Below are 27923 nucleotides of genomic sequence, written 5' to 3'. Positions count from 1 at the left end.
GTGGGCCATTGTTTAGTTTTCCATGTTTCTTGACAGATTTTTGTCAAAATTTGGACAGATTCAGTCTCAGTAGCTTGTAGCAGCTCTATTGGTATGCCATCTATTCCTGGTGATTTGTTTCTTCCAAGTATTTTAAGAGCAGCTTCCACCTCACATTCTAAAATTTCTGGTTCTTCATCATACGGTTCCTCCATGAATGAATCTGTCATCCTGTCATCTCTTTTACAGAGTTCTTCAGTGTATTGCTTCCATCTTCCTTTTATTTCATCTCAGTCAGTCAGTGTGTTCCTCTGCTGATTATTCAACATCCTGACTGTTGGTTTGAATTTGCCTTTAATTTCTCTAATCTTTTGGAATAGGGCTCTTGTTCTTTCCTTTTTGTTGTCCTCTTCTATTTTTATACAATAGCTATTGTAACAGTTCTCTTTGTCCCTATGCACTAGTCGCTGTATTGTTGCATTTAGGGTTCTGACTCTATCTTCTCTTGCTTTTGCTTTCCTTCTCTCTTTAACCATTTTAAGAGTTTCTTCAGTCATCCATTGAAGTTTTTCTCTCTTTTTAACTAGAGGTATTGTCTTTTTGCGTTCTCCCTTGATAATGTCTCTGACTTCACTCCATAGTTCTTCTGGTTCTCTGTCAACTAAGTTTAAAGCCTCAAACCTGTTCCTTATTTGATCTTTATATTCTTCTGGGAAGTTATTTAAATTGTATTTTGGCATTATGATTGCTTTGTTGGTCTTCTTTAGCTTTACTCTGATGTTCGATACAACCAGTTCATGATCTGTACCGCAGTCTGCTCCTAGTCTTGTTTTCGTAGAAAGTATGGGACTTCTCCATCTTCTGCTACCAATCATATAATCAATTTGATTCCTATATTGACCATTTGGTGATGTCCACATGTACAGTCTTTTTGGTTGCTCAAAAAATGTGTTTGCAAGAAACAAATCATTGGGTTCACAGAATTCAGTAAGTCTTTCTCCTGTTTCATTTCTATCTCCTAAGCCCCATTTCCTCACAATTCCTAGTTCTTCTCTGTTCCCTACTTTTGCATTCCAGTCCCCCATGATTATCAGCACATCTTGTTTTGGTGTGTGATCAATTTCTTCCTGTAGTTCTGCGTAAAATCTCTCCAGTTCCTCTCCGTCTGCATTTGCTGTTGGAGCGTAGACTTGGATGATGGTTATGTTAATAGGTTTCCCGTTTAATCTTATTGATATCACTTGCACCTTGCATTGTAGCTCCTAATTGCTTTTGCTACATCACTTCTCACTATTAAAGCAACCCCATTTCTTCTTAATTTCTCATTTCCTGCATAAAATATTTTGTAGTTGCCTGATTGAAAATGTCCCATTCCCGTCCATTTTAATTCAGTCACACCAGGTATTGTAATGTTGATACGTTCCATTTCTTGCTTGACAATTTCTAACTTTCCCTGGTTCATCCTTCTCACATTCCGTGTTCCTATTGTGTGCGTCGTACAACTCTGGACTCTCCTTTCACATCTGTGCGCATCAGCCTCTGGGCTTCCTTTCAGCTTTGATCCAGCTGTGTCATTAGTCACAGCACTACTCGTACTTGTCCTTTGTTCTTCCCCAGTAGCTCGGTGAGTGCCTTCTGACCTGGAGGTCTCATCTTCCAGCACTATCTCATGTTGCATTTTGGATACTTTGTTCATAGGGTTTTTGTGGTAAGAGATATTCAGAGGTGGTTTACCATTGCCTTCCTCTGAGTTTGGATGCCTCTTAGTCTGGTGTCTCAGCTTTGACCATTCCGCCTTGGGTGCCCCTGCTAGGAGTCTAGCCTCTTGGTCTAGACTCCTGACGGCATTGCTCTCGGCTTCTTCAACACTCTCAAACGCCCTCACCACATTAAAGTGTGCATCCTAAAGGGGGTCTCCCATGTATATCTCCTCTTATATTAAGGTCTAGTAAAGGGATTCTTTTGCCAGTGCCAATGCTCCTCAGAGATAAAATCAACCTGTAAAGGTGCAGAACTTTTTTTGGTGGTGACTCTGCATTTCTGGAGCTTACTTCCATTCAAAGTATGCTACATCTTCTGATTGGGCCTTTGAGGAGAGTTGTGAAAACCTTTCATTTTACACATGCTCTTGGTCTGTAAGTGAAATTGGTGAGTTGTATAAACTACAAAAACATTAAGATGGTAAAATATTTAAAATTAAGACTTTTTTGTAATACTGACTATGCAGTCATTTATAGTGTTCTTGAGTAGCCTGTTATTTTAATATTGTTCTGTTTTGCTTTCAAAGGTTTTTTAACAAATGTTGTGGTACACTGCCTTGATGTTTTGTGAGAGGGTGGAATATACATACTCTATTAAGTAAAAGGAAATATCACTTATAACTGTCATTATTATATTTTTATGAAATTATTATTGCTTTGAGAATTATTTATCTGCTTTAAGAAGTGAAATTATTTAGTTGACTTTAGAATTCATCCTCTGAGAGGACCTACTTTGCTCTTTGAGGTGTTTGTGTGAGATAGATGCAAATCTGTTCCTAATACTTACCATTTCTATAGCATATTTAAGTATTTAAAACGCTTCATATACGGTATCTTTACAGCTTCCCTAAGGCAGCTGAGTGAGTTTGTGGCTAAGGTCACATCTGAACTGAGGACTTTGCTCTTAGCTATTTTGTACCATTGTTTAATAATACCTACAATGATTTGGTCATGGAGAATTCAGGTTGTCTTCCAGAACACCTTGAGCCCAAGAATGAGAGCCAGCCAACAGCTGGGATATTGGTGGGCTTGTCTTCCCCCACTTTGTCAGTGCACCTGAAAGAAGATGACTTAAATCTGGGTCACAGTGAAGGGGAGGGAGGGGGGTTCTGATGAATCTAAGAGTGGACCTGTCCCGTCCCCCCCCCACTGGTATCCAGAGTGTGATGTTTGGTCTGAAATAATAAAGGGGCCTGGGAAGAGCTGTGGCTTTTTGATGGAGCATCCGCCTTGCATGCAGAAGGTCCCAGGTTCAATCCCTAGCATCTCCAGGCAGGGCTGGGAGAGACTCCCCGCCTGAAACACTGAAGAGTTGCTGCCAGTCAGTGTTGACAGTACTGAGCTAGATGGACCAATTATTCTTACTTGGTCTGAGGCAGCTTCCTACATTCCTACTGACCAGGGGCATTCGGTGGCCCTCAGTTTCTCATTTTTCACCACATTTGTGCATCAGTTTGTTTGTTTTAAGTCTTCATGAAAATTCATTAACATATTAGTACACGTTTCTCTTCATATATTCATTCTGCAAGCAATCGTTCTTAATATAATGCATTTTAATGGTGTTTTCATTAAGGTATGAATTTCAGCACACAATTTCACCTAATATATGCCTTTTGCATAAACAGTGCTTGGTTGGAGGGCTGTATCATAAGATTCAGGGAAGTATAAATTTCAAAGGATAGCCGTGTTTTTCATTCATGTATTGTTTTGGGAAGTGTGAATTAAACCAAATTTTCCCCCATCCCAACATCCCTCCTGGTGGGGTATAAATCTCAATAATAACATTGTGCAGCTCTTTCTTGGGACCATTTTGGGCGTGAAATGGCCCTAAAAGAAAGAGAAATGGCTGGATTTGAGTGCCTTCTGCGTGATTTAGTGCAGAAGGATTACAATTATTGGTAGCTTGAAGCTTTATTTCCATGGAAGTGAATGCATTGTTGGGCCATGTTGAAGAGATTTTTCCTCAGTCTCCTCTAGTAGTGGATTAAGACCATTAATTAGCAAGCTGTTGCTGTGAGTCAGTGGAATTGAAAGGGGGATGCCCGTGCAACACATGATGGTCTGCTTTGTGCAAACTCTACGTAGCAAGTAATTTGTGGTCAGCACAGAGGCATGTCCTCCTAACTCCATTTGTTGGACTCACCTCTCTGTTTCTCTTTGTTAATCAGGATGAGATTTCTGACTGCCTATGAGATGTACCTGCAGTTGGCTGTAATGATTAGATTTGGTAAAGCTGAATTTTAAAAGCTCGAGAGGAGGAAAAAAGGATTTGAAAAACAGTCACATACTTTAACCAGGTGTCATCTGAATCTGTTGAGATTCTGTTTTAAAGCCAACAAAATAAAATTAGCAGTGCAGTCCTTCATTTCAATTTGTACTGGAGTGGAGTAATATTCCTTTGTACTGCCTTGCCCTACAATCGGAGGGTGGTGATAGATCTGGTTTCTCTCTTTCTAGGAAGCGACCTCAAGGTGCTTTTGAAATGGTGAATAATTGGAGCTGATAGTTTTAGGAGGCTTGAAACTAAAAATTGGGGCAGTATCCGAGGCACCTTGCTCCCCATGTTAAAAAGATAGCTGAACACTGGAGGCTGGGGGAGGGGTGTTAGTTTTGGATTGCATATTTCCACCTCAATATATCCAAATGTTTGCTTACACCGGTGGTGGGGAATATGTGGCCTTCTGCAGGTTGCTGGGCTGCATCGCCCCTCAGTCCCAGCGAGGATGACTAATGATCAAGGATGAGGGGAGCTGTAGTCTGAACATCTGGAGGGCCACAGATTTCCCAGCTTAAGCTGCAGATGTTATAAATGAAGTTCTCTTTGACATTATTAGGGGTACTGATATTAGGCTAATAGGAGCAGTTACTGCTGCTGTTTATATGCTGTATATGATGGGCATCTTGGAAATTTCACGTCTCTTGGGATTCCGTTCTTAGACTGGGTGCTGATTACAAAAATGCTGGTCAATGTAAAAGGGGTGTGTGTGTGTGTGTGTGTGTGTGTGAGAGAGAGAGAGAGAGAGAGAGAGAGAGAGAGAGAGAGAGAGAGAGAGAATTAAAAACCACATTGGCTCACCGTGGTAGCATGGAAAAGCCTCACAACCTAAAGACGCATTCTATTTGAACAGTCTGACTGAGAGCCATTTTAATGTAGCTTTCATTTGATTTCTACAGGGAAGTGCCCAGCCTCGCAGTGAGGCTGCCCTTTTTGCATGAGAGATTCCAGTTTGGCTGCCTCTGCTCTTGCAGTTGTCTGGGGAAAAGGATATTAGCCAGTCTAGCATTCTGAATGTAAAAAGCCCAAAGGGGTGTGTGCGTGTATGTGTGTTTGTCTGCATTAAAGGTTTGTAGGGTGTGTTGCAGAAGGATTGATAAACAATGCAAATGTTTCAGCGTGATCCTCCCGCCTCCTGTAGCTATTGTGACACAAGCGGAGGCTGCTACTCCTGCATTTTGTACAATAGCAGAACCATCCAGCTCTGTTTAGCTCTTTGCCAGTGTCGGGAGCTCTGAATCTCTCTTGCACAAGGAGACTTCCCCTCCCTGCAAAATCAAAGCAGCAACTTCTTCAGCTGGGAACCGGGGAGTGGTGGCGCCACTCCTTCCCTGCACTGAAGGAAGTGGCCTTGAGCTCAGTTGTGCATGCTGTGCCACATGTGCAACAGAGCCTAGGATCACACCCTTAGTCTGCCCCCAGTCCCCCGCCTTTCAGAGCCATCATAGTTACATTTCAAGCATTCCAAGGGTTCTCAGTCAGGCCGGTCTCCTTAGCTTTGGGTTAATGTTTTAAAGTCAATTCTTATTTTTCTTACTGTCTGTGCAGTGACTGCAAAAGGTTTTGAATATTCACATATTCTTAATTTAGAAGGACACCTCCTCCCCCACATGCAAACAGTCCAGCAATTTCCTTGTGGACCAAACCTTTAACAACAGCCGCCTTTTGGATAATGGACACTTGTTACTCTGTGTTTGATTACATCTCAATTATCACTTGATGGCAAGAGCGCAATTAATACCCTGGGTTGTTTGTTAAAAGGCTCCTAATTAAAACTGGTCCCTGCTTTTGCCTCATGTATATAAAAGCAGGCATTCTGTCAGACTGCTGAACTGTGAGCGAGCTCTCCATTCAGTCTGGCAAATGACACCATTAATTGGTGAGTGGGATTTTTGTGGCAGAATCAGCACAGCCTATGTGAATACCAACCTTGACTGCTACTTAAAGGAGGAAATTTCTCCACCCTCCCCTACTGCTGCGGGGAGAGTGTCACTCTCTTTTTTATAGGACTTGTCTACACTGCAGTCCACTGCACCACAAACTTTCAAAGCGCTGGTTTGCAGAGCTGTCACCGCCTTTAGACCTGATCATTGTCCCTGGTAACTTCTGTCAAATTCAAAGGGAAAATGCTCCATTCTGTTTATGCAGCAGTAAACTAAGCTTTGCCAGCAGAGTCTGGCTCCAGGCATTGATACTAGTGGCAGGTTGGGTTTATTTGTGTTTTTTGCTTGTTCTCCTGCCTCTCCAGTTAGGATTGGGACAACCTTGCAAATTAAGTCCATAAAAATTTCTATCCCACAAAATAAATTTTAGCCTGCTTGACCGCATGCTTCATTCATTCGTTCATTCATTTGGAAGTACAGCCTTGATTGGATTTACAGTTGGCTGCCCAGAGATGTCTTGGGTTTTATAATAGCCACGTTTTCACATAAATTGCTAAATTGTAAAGCATGGTTTAGTAAGCCATACTGTGAATGAGTTGCAAGCTGGTGCATGTAGCCCAAGTATTTCCACTTTGTGGCCCCCTTTGCACAAGCCGGTAAACAACCATGATGGGAACACCTTAGCCTGACGTTTGAATTCAGGTTGGGACATTATGTCTAGCTATCCTTGTCATGGTTTGAATATCCACTCATGTGTAGCAGGAGTGCTTGCACAGCGTGTTTTTTCTGCAGCTCTCTTTACTGTCTATTCTGACCAGCAGTGGCTCTCCAAGGTCTCGGGAAGAGGAAATTCCCAGCCCTGATATCTGAAATCCTTTAACTGGAGGATTTTAACTTGGGGCCTTCTACATTAAAATCGTGTGCTCTATCACTGATCCATGGTGCTCCTCCAACAGAGTTTATCAAGCCTGTTTGCTTCTTCACAGGGGCTTCTATTCTGTCTCTGCTTCCCACCTAACCAGAACACCCTGTGCATACCTGTACAGCACCACCTGGCCAGTAAACCACACCAACTGTTCCCCCCCCTTTGTTCATGGTATTTGCAGTCCTGCGTTTGAGTTGCTAAAACGTGTGCTGCTGTAGAAGACCTTTCCGCTAATTGAATCCCTTGGAATAAAGAAAAGGAACACTTGAGTTAGATCTTTTTAAGGGAGACATTCCTCTTTCCTTCTGCATTTTACCAAAACTAGACAGCTTTTCCTGAAATGGCAACTAGTTGGATTTCCCTTTTAAGGACATCTTTGTAAGAGAGACTGGGCTCTCGCCCCTGAGGCTGCTGGTACAAGGCTCCAGCTTCTGAGTACTGCATCTATTTGATCTGAAACAAGGAGGGTTTGGCTTCTTGCAGTGATAAAGGAATCTCTCCCCTAGGATTGTGCCTTGTCGCAGTAAAGTGAGCCAACACTCAGGTTTTACTAATTGCAAAAGAAGAAAGTATAGCTGTGAAGAGGCCACTCGCATGCTTGTGAAGCCGGAGAATTCATCTCAGGCAGTTGTTACCTCACTTGGCCTTTGAAATTCCTGTGGCTGAGTTACCAAGCACGTACTGTAACTTTATAGCAATCAGGATGCATGCATTTATCATTCTGCATTGCACTTAACTGTGTAAGACTTTTACCACTTTTAGTCATTCACGAAGCCATGCCAACTACTGAAATCCACCCCAGTATCTCATAATTCAATTATAGAGAGGAAGCCAAACACGCAATTTGAAATCTTCATTTTAAAAGATGGTCCCAGGCTTTTTGTTGTATTTAGGTGATAGTATTTCATGCTATTTCTCCCCTTCCCCTCGCGCACACATTTACTTGTATGAAATTGCAACTGAGAGATAATCAGTTGCTCAAGACTGCAAGTCCTTAACTTAGATGGAATTTGAACTTGGATCTCCAGATTGGGCCTTCTACCTATTGAACCATCTACTGTCATTTACTCTTTTCTTATGGAGTGTGAGAGTGAAAACAAATCTCCAGGATGCTAAATACCATGGGTTGGTTTCCATCAGCTGGAGTCTGATGGAAGTTGTACTTCAAAGCAGCAGGAGGACACCAGGTTGGGGAAGGCTGTTGCAACATAGGACTGTTCTTTGTTCAACAGAAGGTTCACCCCAGCATACCTGCCATGGGACTCAAATTATATTGAGTTGGCCTGTTATTGTGAATGTGGCCTGCACTTCAGGGGTTCATTTGTAAGGTGCATATATTTATATGAACACATTGAAAGTAATTTAACTGACCGACAGGTGGGTAGCCTAACAGCCCTTGCAACCAACATGTTTGAGTGAAGAATATATCCTACAGGAAGGCTAGTTATATACATCTAGGCAAAATTGGTCTTAAGACATTTTGCTGCCCAAGAAACACTGACATTTAATGTCCATACATACATGCGTGTTTTCTCTTTTTCTCTCCTGTCCCTCAGCTGCATGCTGTCTTGATTAGCCATATGTCCTCTCTGAATGCAGAATTCAACTCCCTTGTGCTGATTAGTCACTCCTCCTTCAAGTACCATGTATTCAGAGGTGCTCAGCTCTTCTCTCCAACTGCCTCCCATAGGAGGTTGGTCACTTCTAGTGTATTATATCTATTTCCCCTATCTGCACTAGCATTTTTTAATTTACCGGGCACAATTTGTAATGCTAGCCTTGATCCACAAAGACAGAAATGGCTTTGGAGCCTATATATTTTAGGGAGTGCTTTTCTGCCTATGGCCAATTTGGTTATTCTTTTTACTTGGTAGAAAATGGAAGTGGACTGCCTTCAAGTCGATCCCGATTTATGGCGACCCCATGAATAAGGTTTTCATGGTAAGCAGTATTCAGAGAGGTTTATACCATTGCCTTCCATTGAGGCTGAGAGGCAGTGACTGGCCGAAGGTCACCCAGTGAGCTTCATGGCTGTGTGGGGATTCGAACCCTGGTCTCCCAGGTTGTAGTCCAACACTCCAACCACTACACCATGCTGGCTCTCATAGAGCCTTCATTAAATATGCAGCGTGTTGGACAAATTCAAAAACAAACCACGTAGAGAGATTTCCTGTGGGTGAACATATGTAAGGGTCACGTTAGTAGTAGATCTTCAAAATGTCTATGGTTTTGTGTATTGTTTTGTAATCTTTTATGGTTTACTGTTGGTTTCATGAAGTATTTATCTTCCCTAATCCCAGCTGAAGTGGATTGGCACAATTTATATACCATGGAATACAATTTTAATGTATGCTTGTTTTTTTTTAAAAAAAGGAAGAAACACAACTTTTAGCTCTGCTCAGAAAGTTCACCAGCTGATTCTTAAGAGCAGGTGCATCGATAAAGAATATCATGAGCATTAATGGAGGGCATGGAGCCATTAGCTGTGCTTTGCAAAATGCTTTCTTGTGCCCTTGTACCTTGTACATTTTGCAATAGCATCTGTTAATGCTTTGGTGCTCCTTGTTTTTCTTTCTGATGGGGAGAGGCAAGATGGAGAGGAGGGGGAAACACCCACTTCTCGATTCTTCTCTGGATTTCTGCACTGTAACGATGGCACCATCATCTGACTCTTGGAAAAGACTGGCCTGACTTGAATCATGGGGTGACTGACTCTTCCAGCATGCTTTCATCTTGGTTCTGTGGCATTCCCCCTCCCCTTGTAATTGTGCAGTTGTTGCCCTATATGCTGATAATGGCTAGCTTATGTTTAGCATATTACACCTAGTCTTTTAATTTGCTAAAAGATTTGTGTGGCTTTTGAAACCTTTTTCTACATAGCATTTTTTCTCCTTTGTATGCAATCACAAGCGGTAGTTCAAGGTTAAATATATGCTACTGAATAGTAATGGATGTTATGGTGTCATGTATGGATTTGTGCCTTACAAATGTCTGAAATGCATGTGAGTGTGTGAATTATAGAATGTACACACACATCAATCTTAAACAAATACATATTATTCCGTTTCTTGGTGAATTCCAGTAGCACCTAAATCTAACCACTAAATGACCAAAACTACATTAATGTCATCAAGAATGCAAGCAACATATTTTAACGAACAAAGGTGCCAATCGGTATGCCAGCCATCGCTGCGCAACTAAGAATGTAGACATTGTTTCAGGGTCTTCTGTGAGTCTTAAGATGGCAGAAGCCCGTTGCTGTTATAATATCTGGCTACTCCTGATAGCAGCCTCATGTTAGGTGCAAATGCATGGTGCCTTGTTAAGAGAATAGCTTCACAAACCAGTGTTATAATGTGTGGCCACAGCCCTGCACTTCCAGTGCAGCAAATGCATTTTCCACACTAACCAAACATGACAGCTGGAACGGTTATTAACCATGCAAGATGTCGGAAGTCATCAAAAATTCACATCAGAGTAATTGCAGTGGCTTGGGGGTGGGAAAAACAAACCCAAGTCGAATCTTTCTCTTTGCTTGCATCTCATCTTTTCCTTTCCTTTCCTTCTCTCTCCCCCCCCCCGCTCCTAAATCTTACATGGTACATTCCATTAACAATAAAGTATCCTTCTGTAACCTATAAACACTCCGTTCAGTAACTGGTTTCACACTAGTGCTGTCCTTGGTATAGAACGGCCCTGAACAAATGCCATAGATGCTTTGCTGGCAGTGGTGTTCAGCTGTGGGAACAGCTGATTTCTCATTGTCTTGCTGGACTCTTCACCGTCTCAGAGCTTGCGGGGGAGTTCCCCCTTGAGAAGAAAAAGTGTGAGCATTAATACAGGAAGATTAGAGCTGCCTGGAACCAAATACCAGGCATTTACAGTATTGCAGTTGCAGCTAACCCTTAAAAGGTTTGTAACTTCTCAATTCTGCGGTCCACAGGATAGGAATGTCTTTTACATTTTTTTGTTTCTGTTTAAATGTATATATATTTAAAACATAAGAACTCAATCTTGAACAGTTTAGCTCTTTTCTTACTATAAATACTGATGTGGATTGCTTTTAAATATGTAGAAAGAAATTTGGAATTATTTTAGAAGAATAACCCTCTAATGATTAAAAAAGAATTCTTAGAATTTTGCTTCTGCTAATTTCTCCTGTTCCTTTTAAATAGCTGTGAGGGAAGGGCATCTCTTGTCTGCTTTTTAAAAAAAAATCAGTTTACTTTTCTTCTTAGAATCCTCTTTGCTGTTCTATTTTCTTAAAATGTAAGCAAAAAGTCAGGAGTGTTCAGTTTCTAACATGTGCCTGGCTGGTTTTATTGAAGATGTTAGCATCCTTGGGTGGTAGATTTTTCAAAAATAAATTCCTGTAAAATGGATTTATGGCTAATTATGGTAGAAATCTGTATATGTGCCTGTTTTTACAGAAGCATGCTTTATAGTCCTACAAATGCAATTGTGAAATGTGATGGGTAAAGCCTTTAATTTTAAGGGAGAGTTTCAATAAATAGAGAGTTCATATTTGTTTCCTGGTTCACAAGTAAATTCTCTTTTTCTCCCCTTCATTAACTGTACGTGCATTGAAATAAGTAGAATTGGTCAGTCACTTTTTATCTTCATAGGTATTGGCCATGAGTTACTACTCTGAACTCAGAATTTCATAGCCATATAAAACAACCAAAAGAGTGTATATTATAAGTGTTATGGAGTAGCTGATGTGTGTGTTGCTATAGGATCAAGTGAAGCCTACAATTTAGTTTTCTCCATAATATAGTATTTTACCTTCAACGGGGAAGCTGGGTTAAGGACATGTTTCTATTTTATACCTCTCCTGATGTGGTACAGACTGTTAAGGATTCATCCATGCAGCTTGGAGGTTCTCCTCCAAAATCATGAAGGTGCAGACTTGAATGTTGGCTGCATCACTTTGCCTTGTTCCACGAGAAATGTGACAGCTAGCTTGACACAGGTATTGTTGAGTGGCAACACTGTTTATCCATACACTTGTGTGGTAAGCCTGGTTTAAAGGGGGCATTGACACACAGACAACCTGGCAAGAATCCCCTCCCCCCCAAAAAAAATGATGAAGAGAATAGACAATGAATTGTTCATCCAAAGATGGAAGGACTCATTGCCACTGTCCCTACATAAGGAGATGCCTCAAATATTCTTTCAGTTTTGCATTGTATTATTGCAAATTATTTTCCTTTGTCTGAAGAGGGTGGGAACCAGAGTTCAAATGTGAGCTCTGTAAATCAGTGTATGGAGCATGGAGGGAATTCCTAAACCTCCGTTTATAGAATCACTTATGTCTGGGTTGCTTATTTTAAAAATATGCTCTGGTTGTTTTTGGGTTGCAGTTGTAATTTGTGTGTGTGTGTTTAAAATGTTTAGCTTTCATATGTGTTTTTATGATCACATACATCCTATAAAAGAGAGAGTGTCTTTTTTAAAAAAATAAGGGTGTGGGTATGCATACTGTTGAAGGGGGGAAAATGGAAACCTTTTGTCTTCTGTGTGTCTTTACCATATTGGACTCACGGTCATAAGTGCAAAAAGTTTAAAGCAGGGATTTTAGTGTAAAAGTGGAGTTTCTTCACAAAGCCCACAATATTTAGTAGGCATGTATTACCTATTATAGCAGGAAATGATAAAATCATGGTTACTATTCACTAATTTTTTGCAGGCTGTTTTAAATAATGCAACGTAACAGTGTACCAAATTTAAGTTACATCATGTGTTTAGGAAGTGTATCTATTTATAATTTATGTACCATTTTTATAAGACCAGATGTTTTAAAATAAATTAATTCCAACTATATCACCACCTATTTTAAACTTTTTTCTGGTCAAGAGGGGTTCCTTCTCTCCTTCCCCATCCATCCCTTGCCCTCAGAGTAGAAATACTACTTGTTCTCTAAGCTAATTGTCTGTTTAGAAAGCTGACCTTTAATTTCCCATGATACTGATGCAATAATAATAATTTGTATTATTTGAGTTTAATTTCCATGGATGACTATGTTGGTACAAAATGTGAGATAACTAAAGCCAGATTCCTGAAATCTTAGATCGGTTGATTTTTCCAAAAGAATCCACCAGCACCCCTAATATCTTAATACCAAGGTGGCGTTCTTATGCTTGCTGTCCCTTTGTTGTATTCTCATATGCACTGTTCATAACCAGGATAGGGAAATAGATTTTAGCTTTGAAAGTTTAATGGTGACAAAATCCCTCCAGCCCTTCAAGTGCTGATAATGAACGTTTCGTAAATGACATTGTCAAAAGTGCCGCAGTGAGTGAGCCAGTCTGTCTCCTGGTCTGCATTTTACATCTTCATTTAACTTGGTTATCATATTTCAATGCTAGCAATATACTGAGGAGGCTTCTTGGAACCAGGCGTTGCCCAGTCAGTCAGTGGGCGTTCCTGTGTGCAGATGCTGAGCACTTGAAATGTGGAAGGTGGGGTAGAGAGAAGCTTACAACTCTTCCTTTTTTTACAGAAACTGCCAGATCTTTAGTGCTTCTAAGAAAAGAACCAAAAGCAGGTACATGGGATTGTCTAAGGGCAAGAGAAGTGAAGTGTTTAAAATATTCTGTTCTGTTCAAGCTTAAAGAAACTGAACCAAAGGGTGTGAAATGTGGACAGCCAAGAAGCCTTTTAAAAAAAAATCTGTTTTCAGGCATGTGCACTACATTTTAATGTCGTTGATGTGAAGCCTGTAGCACCATTTACAGTGGTATAAGAATATGCATGTCGGTAAAAATCCAGCTATGGAAATGATTCTTAAAAAGCATTTTTACAGGGAGCCAGAGGGTCTGTGAGAGAGAGAGAGAGAAGATATAGCATGTGAACGGGAGTGACATGATGAAGGCTGGGGAATTGCCTATGAAACTGAGTAGGAGGGCAGAGGATCTGTTACAGTGTTAATTGCTGGGTGGTTTCCTGATATATATATATCAGAGGGACTGTTTGGGTGTTTTTGTTTTGATTTGGGGATGGCATTCTAGGAGAGTTGTATAATAATATTATGGGAGGGGCAATTCATTAACTTAACCCTATTGAAGTCAGTGGGTCTACACACCAGAGATGCAATCAGTTGTGCTAAGGATTTTTATCAGCTGGTTTGTGAGAACTGTTCGTGCGTTTTATGAAATGGTGAATGCAGAAATTAGGTTTCTATGCAATGGTGAAAGTGCAATATTGTCTCCAATTAAACACCAAAAATAGATGTTATCAAAAGATAAATATACTGAACTCTTCATGGTTTTCTTTTTAAAAAAAGATAAGTTTTCTTTATGTAACATAGCAAGTTTGTACATCTCTACTTAGAAGTAAGCCCTGAATTCTTTGGGGCTTACACCCAGGTAAATGTGTATAGGATTTTTGCCAGAGTCCCCCCCTGCATTGGCAGCCAGGCTGTACCACTTCTTATTTTCCCAAAGAAAGCATATTTCCAGTCATTTCTCATAATTTCTTAAACCATGTTTGAATGCAGAGAAGTAAGGTGGGGTCCTTGGGGTAACAGAGTTGTGCTGTTCTGCCCATTGGACCTAAAGACACTCCATGAGCAGAAAGTGAAGAGGTTCACATGCACGTTAAAAACAACAACAACAAATTTAGATTATTCAGAGGATGCTTGAAAATGAGAGCATTTATTTCGGTTCTGTACAAATAAAAGGTGTACATGTAACTACAGTACTAAAATGGCAGCAAAAAGCAATAAAATGGCGTCATGAGGAGAAATTAGTTAACTAGCCTGATTCAGGGCGTTCCCCCTGCTCATTCTGAAGAAGATGCTGCTTTTCAGTTCTGGTTACTGCCAGTTATGACCATCATTTTTAAATGTCCATTCTAGAACCAGAAATAGTTCCTTATTCTTTTTTCCTTTTTTAAACCTTTGCATCCAGTTTAGAACAGGGTATCTGGGAGCATCTGAATTGAATATAATATTTGAAAGTATATTTTTCTTCCTGTGGCATTTCTGAATTCTAAGAACAAGCTACCATTAAAAGTGCTTTATTTCACTGCCTCAGAATAATATGCTAGCTTTCTTTCAAACAATGATCCTCTGGTCCCGAGAGTTCCTACCACTTAATTTTATGAAGAGGGCGAGAGGAATCTAAAGAAAAAGTCAATTTGTGTGGTAGTTATGTGCAGGTATTATACTGTGGAGCCACACACAATAGCATATATCCCACTGAAAGTATGATGGTGTGCCAGTTCTCAAAATGGCTTGCCCTAACATTTGAGGTATTTCACTAAATACTGTATATCCAGTGCATAGAATGTGAAGTTATAAGAGACTGCAGAACCACTTACAGACCTGCTTTTGCAATAGTGTGAAGTCTTTGTACTGCGGAGCCCACAAGAGTGAAAGCAGAATATATACTTTTAATTTATAGATTAGTTGATTTCCCCCCCCATCATTAGCATTGGATATAACAATTTCTGCTGCAGAAAACATTAACAATTACCCCAAGAGTGACAACATTACTGTCCAGACATTTTTTATATAGTTTGATAAGCAGTGACACCACATTATTTATTTATTTGATTTATTTGATTTATTTATTTATTTGATTTATTAGTTGCCCATCTGGCTGGTTGTCCAGCCACTCTGGGTGACGTACAGAATAAAAACATACAAATACATTAAAACATTAAAATCTCAACAATATAAAAAACCTAACCCACCCCAAAAGCCTGCCTGAAGAGCCAGGTCTTCAAGGCCCCACATAAGGCAGTGTTGGGTAATAACTTTTTCTTTCTTTGATTCTAAATAAATATTTAGTGTTCGGTTGGATTGCCGCAAATTTAGGGCCAGGCTATCAGCTGGGCACAGACCTGGATTTTATCTCTGCTTAATGATAGCCTTACAGCAGGTAGTGAAGGAGGTATTTTGCTGTCCCTCTACAAACGCTTAAGTCACAAACGAAATTCCTTTATTTTTTAAACAATCACTTTGAGCAGTGAAGGACTTCTTCTGAAAATGATATATTAGGTTAAAGTAGCATACATATAACAGCTGGTATAGCCCAGTGGGGAGGAGAGCCTGGCTGGGAGTCCAGAGTGTGTGAGTTCAAATCCCCACTCGTGCCTCCTGGGTGTCAAGGGCCAGCTAAAGATCATCCCTACAGGGAGTGGCTCAGGGGTTATGTGCCCTGCCACCTGTGCAGCCGTGGGCAAGCTGCATAGTCCCAAGGAGCCCAGTGGCCCCCAAGCTAGCAGTTGCGGACAAGGACATATTCCATGTATTTTTACAGCTAAGAGATGTCTAGCGTTAGGAAGCAAATGCCAGTGTTAATATACATTTCAGCAGAATTAAATTACAAACAGAGGTAGATTAGATCATGATTGTCTGATGTTACCCATCCTAACCTTTTAAGTCAGAAATTTCAATACAAATAAACTGATGAAGTTGTTTCAGAAAGTGAAGGTTAAAATGGCTGCCCGCATCATTGCTGCTCCTTTCAGAAACGCCCTCATAAAAATGGAGCTCGAAAACAGTAAGGTTAGGCCCGCCTCCCCTTTTTTCCTTCATACTTTTCTGCTTGCTGCTTACTTCCTGGGGAAGATGCCATTCCAAATGTCTTTATCTCTTATGCCAGACCAGTTCAGGGTGGTTGGCTCTACTTGCTTTGGACAATCCAAACCCTTTGGCTGATGCCAGGCCCATTGGGTTATGTGCTTACCCGAAGATTAAATTGGGAACCCCTTTTAGGTTTCCAGTTTTGACCAAACTGGTCTTTTAAACATCTTTGTATTAGGTTTGATCCATTGTGCATGGATGCTGCTTCCATTCATTTTATCAGGGGTTGCTGAAATGGAGACGACACAGCAGTCGTATTTGGTGGGTTGCGCATTTTATCTGCAATAAGGCAGCTGTTTGAAGCACTTGTGCAATAACTGTGATTCTTCTCAATGTATACATTTGAGTTTTACTAGGCTGTGTTAAATTCCAAGATAATCTATACCCATCAGCCTTGTTTTAGACTGTTAGTTTTAAATCCCCTCCCCATTTTGCAGATCACTTAGTTTCTAACAGAAGAAGCAACCACACTTGTTAACATAAGTGCTAAAGCACATTCCTGAGCCTTGACACAACGTGTAATGTAACATGTTACCACATAGAGAAAATTGCTGCCATAAGCATGCATTATTTTTGTAATAATATTTTGCATAGTACAGACATTATGCCAAACCATGGTTTTATGTGATAAGAGCAAAGCTTCAAGGAACATGGAGTCATTCTTCTCCCCTTTTCTGCCCACCCCCTATATAGCAATTCCCTCTCTCTTTTACTGGCTTGAGGCAACTGTAATTTGCCTGAACCAATAAACTGAGGCTTTGCATTTTGCCCTGCAAACCACGGTTGCAATCCATAATCAAACCACACTTTGCCAGTTTAGACAAAAGAACAAGTGGCTTGCCTCAGACTAGGAAGAATGGAGTTCCTAAAGCGGGGGGGGGGTGCTTCATGAGCTCAAGGCTCCTTGAAAGCTACACCTTGAATTCCCAAATCATGATTTGGTGTTATATCTAAATCAGCCCAAGGGTCTTCAGTGATATGTACTGGGTAGGGCTGGTCCCAGGTACTTTGTGATCAGTACTGGCTGTGACTGCATGATTCACAAACAGCAGCCTAGGCAATATTGGAGAAACTCCCAGGGCGTGCCTCTTGCTTTGCCCTCTGCTTCATTTGGTGCTCCTGAAAATATTGCCAGTGCCAAACGACTTTCTTGTGTTGCTTGTGCAGTTGGGCAGGCTCTGATAGGACATATAGTTTCTTGCTTTGTTTAGCTCACTGTCCATGACTTCCTGCTCCTCATCTCTGCTGCTCTACAGTCAGCATGTTCTCCCATCCTTTTAAAGAATCATCATACACAAATGTCCCTCCCCATCAAATTATAACAACCAGACAGTTGTAATTAGAGGTGCCAGGTCAAGGCTTTCCTCTTCTCCCAGGCATTTTAGCATGTGTTTTTAAATTGTTTTTATATTGTTTTGAATTTTAAAATTGTGTTTTAAATTGTTTTTAAAATATGTTTTTAAATTGTGTATTTGTTTTAATGTTTTTGATTGCTGTAAACCGCCCAGAGAGCTTCGGCTGTGGGGCGGTATACAAGTGCAATAAATAAGTAAATAAATAAATTTAATCCAGTTATCCCTTTACATACATAACAAGAAAACAACCCGAAAGCTAAGTTGGCATACCCTGCAGATACCGTCTCTTTAATGTAAACGCTAATAATTACTGGTTCTTATTTTTAAATTGGAATATGGTTGCATTTCATATGCATTGTTTGAATTTCTTTTATATTTCTTATTATTCTTTGTTCCATTTAAAATGTTAGCGTTACAGCACATAGTACAAAGTAACATGTCAAATAAGACTATAACTAGAAACAGAAAGAGAACTTAGGCCAGTTAAACTCTCCAGATAACAATAAAAGAGAATTAAGTCATGGGTGGGTGTAAGAATGGAGGGAGTTAGATCGAGCTTTCATGACTCCAAAAGGAGTTCTGAAGTCATGAAAGAGCTAGTCCTGCCTTAATAAAAGAAAGGAAGAAGAACCAAATAGATCCAAAGCTCTCTGATAGTTTTGAACCTCTTGATCACGAAATTGCATAGGTCAGTTTCTCACACAGGGCAGTTTGCCATATATGGTTGTGCCAGGTTGCTAGAGTAAAGTCAGGTGACGTTTTCCATCTCCTTGCCAATGGCTGCAACCAGTGCAAAGAGAATAAGTCCAAAGTGCAACAGGGCCCCAAAACATTGTTTGCATTTCAAATGCTGCAGCTGAGATACAACAGGTTGCCAAGACAGACATTTTTCAGCCAGTTTCTGTGCAGCGCAGAGCAATTTGTTTAAAATAATGACAATGTTCCCTGAAGTTCTGATGAGTCTAAAAAAAAAAAGCGAACAAAATGATCCTGAGCAAAATGGAGCCATTTGAACTCTGACTCCTTTCCCTTCACTCATGGGGAGTATCTCCGCTCGTTTGCCGCTGGCAAGAGCAAGGCCACTTTTCAGTAATACACTTATTTTGTGAGTGTGGCCGAAATGACTGACATGTAGTATATACTAGAAGAGCTTTTAAAGCATTTCCTAGGGAAAGAAGCTGTGTTTACTGCCCCCCCACTCTAGCGGATGATGCCCTAATGTTGCTTGTGCTCTTTTCTAGAGCAGCTTTTCGAACTGCGTTTGTTCTTGAAAAGGCAGCGGCGTACACCTCCATCTTTCTCAGCGTACAAAAGTAGCGTTGGAAAGAATAAAAACCAGAGTTTCATGAAAGGATCTTTCTTGGCCCTAAAGGGAAATGCCTAGGATTGGACCTGGGACCTTTTGTACGCAGAGCATGTGCCCTACCACTGAACTATGCCTTCCTCCCTCCCTAATGATAGCCCACTGGAAGGAACCAGAAAGTGATAAACTCCAGTGCTGTGCTCTAGGCATAATTAAAAGCTGAAGCCAAGTAGCCATAAACATAATCTTCGTCTCGGCTTTTCAGTGGTCCTGCTCATTTGCTTTGCATCATACTTGTATAATGTTTCTGGTTATCCCTGTTTAAATTCATTAATTGAGAATCTGTGTGATTCTTAATCATTCTTATTTTCTTCTTAATGTTGTCTCCTGTGTCTTCCATGTAACATTCTTTAGTAACCAAAGTCATTTTCTGTATAGTGTGCCAATTCACCACCACCACCACCACCTTAATACTTCGTTTCAGGATCACTTCATGCAAATCGTTCTCAGACTGGGATATGATACCAGATAAAACCCATCAGATGTGAAGTGTTAATGTGTGTACTTTTTGCTGCATCTCCTTTTTAAAATTTAAACAAGTGGGGCCCTAATCCTTTTCCTGACAGCTGTTTGTCACCTGTGACAATTACATGTTCAAAGGTAATGTGGGAGGAGGTACCTGTGTAAGGAAGAGCGTGTTTGCCCTTGAATATGGAAGCTGTTCTAGGCATTACTTTCTAGAATACACAAACAACCGCACAGGATAGAGATTTGCTTTTTCAAGTGCTGATATACTTGCAAGTCTATGGTAGGTGTCAAATTTGCATCAGAGACTAGATTCAGCACCACATTCTACATATGTGGAGTTAGAGAATGCAAAAGAAGTTGGGAATTCATGAAGCCAGTTACCGAATGGTAGAGACAGTGATTAAAAACAACATAATGTATATTGCATACATGTGATTGGAAGTATTTAAGGGGTGTGTGGTACATATCTGTGCATGCTAGACTTCAGAAGAGGGATCATGTCCAGTGAAGGTCAGGCCACCCCATGTCAAGGGTGAAGGACAGGTTTTAGCCTGACTGCAAGCTTCCCCGGGAGTGTTGCTCTCTTGTTCACTCATAGAAACTGAATTGCAACCTGACATTTTCCAGAGGCTTCACATTGCTGGGGAGGATCAGTCAAAATGGGCAAGCCATCTTTCAGGAAACCTTGACCATTATTACTGATTTTTCTGAGAAACCCCAAGAAGCTATTGCTGAGCCCCTGTATTCTCCAGAACAGAGTTTGAAACCCACTGTGTTAATTTCTGGGAGGATGGGGAACCTTTGACCCTCCAAATACTGTCAGACTCCAGCTCCCATCGTCCCTGACCATTGGCCATGCTGGCTGGGGTTCATGGAAGTTCAAGCCCAACAAGATCAGGAGGACCACAGATTCTTCATCTCTAATTTATAAGCCAATCATTAAACTGCTTTAAGCTTGAGGATAAATGTTTTAAGAACATATGACATAAATCCATAAGCGAGACTTCGTTTAAATCTTGTTCTTTTTTCTTTTGCAGTTTCTGCTGTTAGGGATTGCCAGTTGCGTTCTTTACCCTTTCTGTTCTGACTTTTATCTGTTCCTGTGATGGTGCTACATTTTCTTTCCTTCTCTTTGGCCTTCCTTGCACTGTCTGTCCTGCATCCCTCTCTTTTTTTCCTACCTCATTTAAAAAGAGACAGGAGAGTAGCTTCTCAGCTATGATTGGCACAGAAAAAGGAACACATAATTATCTTTGAGGACTTAGAGTATTTCCTGAGTTGTTTCTAGTCAGACAAGCTGCAGTGGTTATAACACCCCATTATATACACACTCAATCTGTGGTGATGGCAAAGGTTCAGTTGGCATGGCAAGCACTCTATTTGAACCATATGTGCACCCCAGAAATATTAGAGCAGGGGTGGGGAACCTTGGGCCCAGGGACCCCCCAGCCCTCTCTCTCTGGCTCTCACCACAACCCCGTGGTGGCCCTGCCTTGTATCCTGAGTATTTTTGCCCAACTGGAATTTGCCCTTGAACTCTGATAATGCCTTTGGTTGCACTGATAGATGGGGATATGTAAATGTGTGCAGAAACTAGCCTACTGTACAAAAGTAAAATTTGGATGTGTTGCTCCACCCACTTTGCCTCTGGCCCCACCCACCTCTAACATGTTACCCAGAAGGGAATGTGGCCCTTGGGCAGGAAAAGGTTTCCAACCCCTGCACTTGAATGTTGCATATCCCCAATTCTCATGGAAGGTAGCTTGGTAGAATGAGGATGCATTGCATTTGGTTCAGTAGATGGTCCATGGGAGCTAGGTGGAACTTCGTTCCTGTGCATGGCACTTTCTAGCATTCATAGTTTTCCATGCACAATTCAAGGCACTGCTGTTGAACTCCAGAGCCCTACATTTCTTGGGCCCTGGGAGAATTTTGAAATGGAGATTTTCCCAGAAAATTTTCAGTTTGCATTAGAAAATTTTCTAAAGCCCTATAATCGGTCTAATTTAGCATGTTTATTTTATTCGCATTTAATAAACAAAAGCTAAAAACTGCCGAGCTTGCCTAATACTGTATTTACAATTGGAATCCTTTCATTGTTATTAACTGACATATGATATGAAAATGTTTCTGTGGAAAAATGAAGCATTGGAGATTGTTTGCCCCACATTAGGTGGGCCCTGCCCGCCTTAGGGACCATCTCCACACCTATTTTCCACTACAAACTAGATTTTCAGACAAGAGTGGCCTTTTGATTAGGCATCTTTGTGCCAAGCTCGAGCATCAGGGTCATAGAGGAAGGGTATTCTTATGTGGCATGGCCTTCCTTTACAGGATCCAGGAATGGTCTTTTTGGTTTAATATGGATTTTCATTACAGTAGTTGCAATCAGTGTTTATATATTTTGTTGGTTTTTAAAAGTTCTTTGTTACTCATTATTTCCTCCAAGGACCTCAAGGACCTCTTCGTGTGCATCTATAGCCTACTGTCTCCCCCATGGGTTTGGGGATATACATAAGGTTATCCAATTTTATTCTGCCAGCCATCCTCTGAAGTAAGTTAGACAAGGCAATAGTGCTGATGGCAAGTGCTCAAAGGCCACACTGTCTACTTAGGTTTTGTGCTGCATCTGAGCATTGTTTAACCCTAAACTCTCTTTTTAAATCCAGATCTAACCAAGGTTCTGAAAGGGCATTTAGGAGCCTCCCTGGGTCTGTTTTAATCAAAGCTAAGCTGTAGCAATGAACAAATGAGGACAGACTGGCTTTGGGTCCAGAGGGGTGAGGCAAAGAGAAGGGGGTGTCCAATCCCATAGCCCATTCCCTTAAATCTCTGTGTCTTTCATAGCTAAGCAGGGGAGTTTGAATCTGGGATTTCCACTTCTGAATCCAACACAGTGGCTCCTTTACCACAGTGGCTCTCATTTTAAATAGTTGTTTCCTGCCGTGGGAATGGGACTGGATATAAATCCAGGTTTTAAAAAAGTAAAATAGATGCACAAAACAAACAAAAGAGTAGATGTGTTTGCTGCCCCAGATTGATGGCTGGGCTGACTGCCTGTCTGCCTGGGTATGCTCCCCTGTGAATAAATAAAGTGGAAAGCATAGTGTGTTAAATAAATGGCAGGTTATTAAGCCTTGCCCAAAGAATTGGCTGGGGGCTCAGGCTACATTAAACTCTTCCAAAATAATGTGATAGATAAATAATACAAACCAAAGTAAAATAGCGTTGGAGTTCAGCTTTTCTTGTGTTTTAGCTGGATGAGGGACTGGCAACAGTTATTTTTGACTTCAGCCATTTAGGCTGCCATCCAATACACACTCACCTGGGAGCAAATCCCATTGAACCCAACAGAGCTTATTTCTGAGTAGACATGAAGTGGATTGCAGTTGTAGTCTCCTTGCCCTTTTGGCTGGTATTTATATGTTTTAAGAGCCATGCCTGTTCCTTGCCGAATCGTACCTTCCCATTTTCACTGTGATCAGGCAAGCTGATCTCTGTTCATCGGCTTCCAGAGCCTTCATTCTGTCTCTTGCAGAACGGGACAGAGGAAGCACATGCTGCACTCCAGAGATAAGAAAGGACAGAAGCAGGACACTTTTTAAAGAGTTAATGCAGATACTTAAAGGGAGAGTGTTTAACCCATTTTAGGTTCATATGGAGCTTCATGGTCATCTTCCTCTTTTTCCACTCAAGTTAAATAATCTTTCAGCTGAAGCAGTCTACGGAGAACTTTGCCTGTGCTTAAAGCAAAACTTAAGCAAACTTAAGTATGTAGTATGGCCTTTGCCAGCCTGGTGCCCTCCAGAGGTTTTGGACTGCAACTCCCATCAGCCTTGCATTCCCATCATGCACGCTGTCTGGGGCTGATGGAAGTTGTAGTCCAAAACATCCAGAGGGCACCAGGTTGGTTGAAGGCTGGTGAAGTAAGTGCCAAGTCTGCCTAAATTTTAATGCCAAGCCAGTTTTTGAATCTGTACTTCTTTCTACAGGGATTCCTAAAAAATGAAAAAGATAATGCTTTGCTGTCTGCCATCGAAGAATCCAGGAAACGGGTAAGTTGCTTAAGGGCATATACAATCTTGACGCTGGAACACCTCACAGGTGTTTGATAGAGATGCCGAATCTTGGAGAACTCTCCCTTCTGTTTGGCATTCTAAAATGGCTGCCCTTTGGTTATGCCATTCTGTAAGCATAGATAGCCCATGTGGTACCCTCTGGATGTTGTTGGATTCCTTCAGCCCTAGCCAGCATGGCATTATGTGGGCTACCCTTGCTCTATAGGTACAAGGAATCTCTCTCATGCCTTATGGTAGTATAGACTAATGGCTTCAGACCTTAGAATTTAATGAATTGGATAGACCAGAGGAGTGAGATACTGCCCTTGATCACCATGCATGCACTGGCTCTTGTACCCACAGGCGTGGGCTCTGCACAGAAGAGCCAGTATAAAGTCCACAAAGATTGTGACTTGTCCTGATGCTTCTTCTCTTCTGCATGGTCTCCAATATACCCCGCTCAGCTGCCTGAGCAGGACTAAGATGACATGTGTTCAGTAGAGATTTAGACCTTAGTACTCAGTGGACAACCCTGAGTTAGGAACTTATTGTACCAATTTGACCCTAGAATCCCCTTTAATGTAATGGCCATACAACAGAGAAGAGACTGACCACAAAATGAATCTTAGAAATCACTGTGATTGAGTTCAACTTTATGTGTAATGGTCTGTGAATTTTTCAGAAATAGCATTTATATGTGTATTGAAGATGTGGAAATATGGTTGGATCCCAGTTTATTTCAGGGGTTGGCCAATAGCATACTTCTGTATCATAGAAGACTTGCCCTCACTCTTCCTCTCCCTCCTCCCCACTACACCTTATCATTGGCATTATCTGGGCTGTGTGTGCCCCAGTCCAAGAAAATGTACAATTTTGCATCTAGGCAAACCCAAAGCCTGCACTAAGAGAAATTCAGTTTAGAGTCTGGTATAAATAATGCATATCAAGCTAATTTGTCCAACTTTTCTATTTGTGTATAATTGAATGCACTTGTATAATTAAATACATTTTCTTACTGCTCTGCATAATTTATTCTGTTTTTGTTATTTGATTCATTTATTGCCCACCCTTCATCCAATTAGGATCACAGAACAGGTCACAATGCAATCATAAAACAATAAGAACACTATCCATAAAATATTAATCTCTTAACTTTAGATAAAACCAGGAGTTGACAACTCTGCATATCAGTCCAGCAGATGAGAAAAACAATACAGATGGCCTAACCAAAATATCAGTATTACGCAAAGCTTGGTTGAATAGGTATATCTTGTATTGGCTGCAACAAAATCAGTAGTGAGCCTGATTGATACAGCACCAAAGGGGTTGTGGTTCTGCAAATGGGGTGCCCCCACCAAGAAGGTCCTATTTCAAATTGCTGCATGATGGACTCTGCCTATTGGCAAGATCACAAGAAGAGCCTCCCCTTCAGTTTGTAAGGCCCAGGCTGGCATATGTAGAGAGAGGCACTCTTTATTAAAATGTGTGGTCCCCAGTGAACATCAAGACTTTGAAATGGCCCTGATAGCATATAGGCAGCCAGTGCAAGTCCTGGAGAATTGGTCTTATACGACTCTGGTTAATCACAGGTGGGTCAAAAAGAGGAGAGACAAGCTCTGGTGGTAGTTATAGATTTATTATGTTGCTCAACGCATTTCAGAATATATTCCTCAGGATCTAAACACATTCAAATTCAAATCAGTGTCGTGGAGACAACACATTGGTCATAAACATAGGCATAACAGTTTTTTAAAAAAAGATTTTAAAGACCACATGGAATATAAATCATTTAAAAAACATTTAAATTTTTTCCAGTGATTCACAATGACACATATCTATTCACTCACCTTAAACTAAAATGTTATAAAACCACAATATATGGCTAAAATAAAACAGAACGTTTTAATCGGGATAACAAAGCACCTTAGCCACCTCTGGAGCCATAGGGCATCCCATGGCCACCCCCTTGGTCTGCCAAAAGAATTTTTATTAAATGAAAAATAATTTCTCCGTAAAGCCATGTCGGCCAAGGAGGTCAAAAAATGAGTTTGTGGATTTTGTACTTCTGGTTTCTGTAAAATGTCAAAAATTATGTTTTTGTTTGTTTTTCTGGGCAGAGGAGTTTTTTCAGCTGCTTTGTTATCCCGATTAAAAGGTTCTGTTTTATTTTAGCCATATATTGTGGTTTTATAACATGTTAGTTCAACATGAGTGAATAGATATGTGTCATTGTGAATCACTGGAAAATTTTAAAATGATTTTAAAATGATTTATATTGCATGTGGTTTTTAACAATTTTTTTTTTAAAGTTTATGACCAATGTGTTGTCTCCACAACACTAATTTGAGTTTGTTTAAATGTTTTAGGCAGCAATATATTCCAAAACGTGTTGAGCAACATAATAAATCTATAACTAGCACCAGAGCTTTTCTGTCTTCTTTTTGACCTTCGTTTGGTCTTTTCCCTCTTTTTGTTCCTGCTTCCAATCACAGGTGGGGTAAGGAAATATTGAGGGTACTAGAATCCCATCACCAACCACTGGAAATTTTATTGAGCCATCTCTTGGGCTTCTGATATTCCAGCTAACATTGCCTTCATACTTTTAAGCATAACTTTGCAGCCATGGGAGCTAGAAGTTTTTTTTAAAAAAAAGGAAATAAAGCTTAGAATTGTCAGCTCAATTTTGCCTCCAGCACCACATTCTGAACTTTTTCTGAAAAATGATGACCTATATCTAGCACTGAGCATCAACTACTGAGAGGGTCAGGATGTAGGTGAAAATAAAAGCTCAGTTTTTATGTTGTCAGAAAATGAAATAATCAAACTGAACAATGTGTGATGACGTAACTGATACTACCAGCATTAGTAGCATTTTCATCTGAAATAGATCAGGTCCTAGCTAATGCAGTCATTTGGCCTTCTACCTGCCCAGTGTGCCAAGCACATCATGATGCCAGTAATCTAGTGAGCCATCAGCAGGGCTCCCTTGTCCAACTGGTGGCTCCTGATCATTTGGAAATTACAGCTTTGCGTAATTGTTTGTAACCATGAATAAGTGATCGTCTTCAAAATGTAAGATATTTGATTGATTGATTAATTAATATTCGCTTATAACCTTCAACCCAAAGGCTTCCAGGGCAGTACACAGCCAAATTCAGTTTTAAAAAATACTTTAAAATATAACATACAGTATTACATGAAATCAATAAATATAATAAAACAGCAATGTGGCAGCAGAAGAAACCACTTCTTCATCTCAGACCTTCCCAAAATGCCTGTAGGAAAAATTATGTCTTAACTTGATGTTGAAAATTGAATAATGAATCATGAGTGTTAGTTTAGGCAATATGTTAAAGTATTACTGGTTCCCCTCTTCTACTTGAACAACATATTCAGAGCATTGATTTAAAAAACAAACAATGTTGTCTTTCTGTAACTTCTGTTCTAAAGCAAGTCAAGAAAATCAGTTAAACAGCAACAGAGGATTTTTTTTTTTGCTTCCTTTTTAATCTGTGTATTTGTATGGGAATAAAGCACACGTTCTTAAACCCATTCCGTGTTTCTTTTTAGCAAAGCCTGTTTCTCCTTAAATATGGCCACTGTGGTGCTTCAGACTCCCCAAAACAAACCTAAGCCATGGGGGGGGGCAACTGACGCGTGGCCCAGAACCCCATCATGTTTCTCCTTGCCAAGGTTGTAGGCTTGCTAATCTCCCCATGATGCCATTTTCTAGGAGTGTAAATGAAGCAATCTAGGCAGTCTCTTGGGTAACAGGTGGTTGTAAATCTGATACGCTTTTAGAAAACATTTGTATAAATGTCATTTATTGTAGAGAAGAGACACTAGATAACCACATCGGCTGGGGAGCAAGCATTTTAATGCGGGATCCCATATGGCATAAGTTCAGGTTGATATACGGCATAGACACCCTCCTGGCGAGCGAGGCAAAATTAAACAAAGGCAGTGCCACATAAATGCGTGACTGGCTAGCCTTACAAAGGTTTGCTGACTCCCAGAATGGAATTTTTCCCTTTTAAAATGGAGGCCAGTAATGTCAAGCTGACCAGCTCTTAAAATATATGGCTAATATGAGTCAGCCTTTTCACAAGCTGCTTTTCAGATATAAACATAAAGACAAACAAACCCCCAATTTGCTTGTGTGTGGCAAACAGCTGCAGTCTTCAATGAAGGCATAGCAGTAATAGAATAGAAAGGAAGAATAAAAGACCTCGTGCTTCAGTTCTATATAGGCACGCCGATGAAAC

General features: G+C 40.6%; 1 protein-coding gene across 2 annotated transcripts in view; it reads left to right on the top strand.

Annotated features, from left to right (window-relative positions):
* Positions 1 to 27923, top strand: part of NUP93 (nucleoporin 93) — a 128856-nt gene that overhangs the window by 52231 nt on the left and 48702 nt on the right. For both annotated transcript variants that reach the window (XM_061594361.1, XM_061594362.1), the window contains one exon: positions 23593 to 23655. In XM_061594361.1, coding sequence (XP_061450345.1) covers positions 23593 to 23655 — 63 coding nt within the window. The remainder of the gene's footprint in view (positions 1 to 23592; positions 23656 to 27923) is intronic.

The sequence above is a fragment of the Rhineura floridana genome, chromosome 13 (genome assembly GCF_030035675.1).
Source record: "Rhineura floridana isolate rRhiFlo1 chromosome 13, rRhiFlo1.hap2, whole genome shotgun sequence".
Classification (NCBI taxonomy): Eukaryota; Metazoa; Chordata; class Lepidosauria; order Squamata; family Rhineuridae; genus Rhineura; species Rhineura floridana.
The sequence above is the reverse complement of the archived record's forward strand: the minus strand, read 5'-3'. Positions and strand labels throughout refer to the sequence as shown.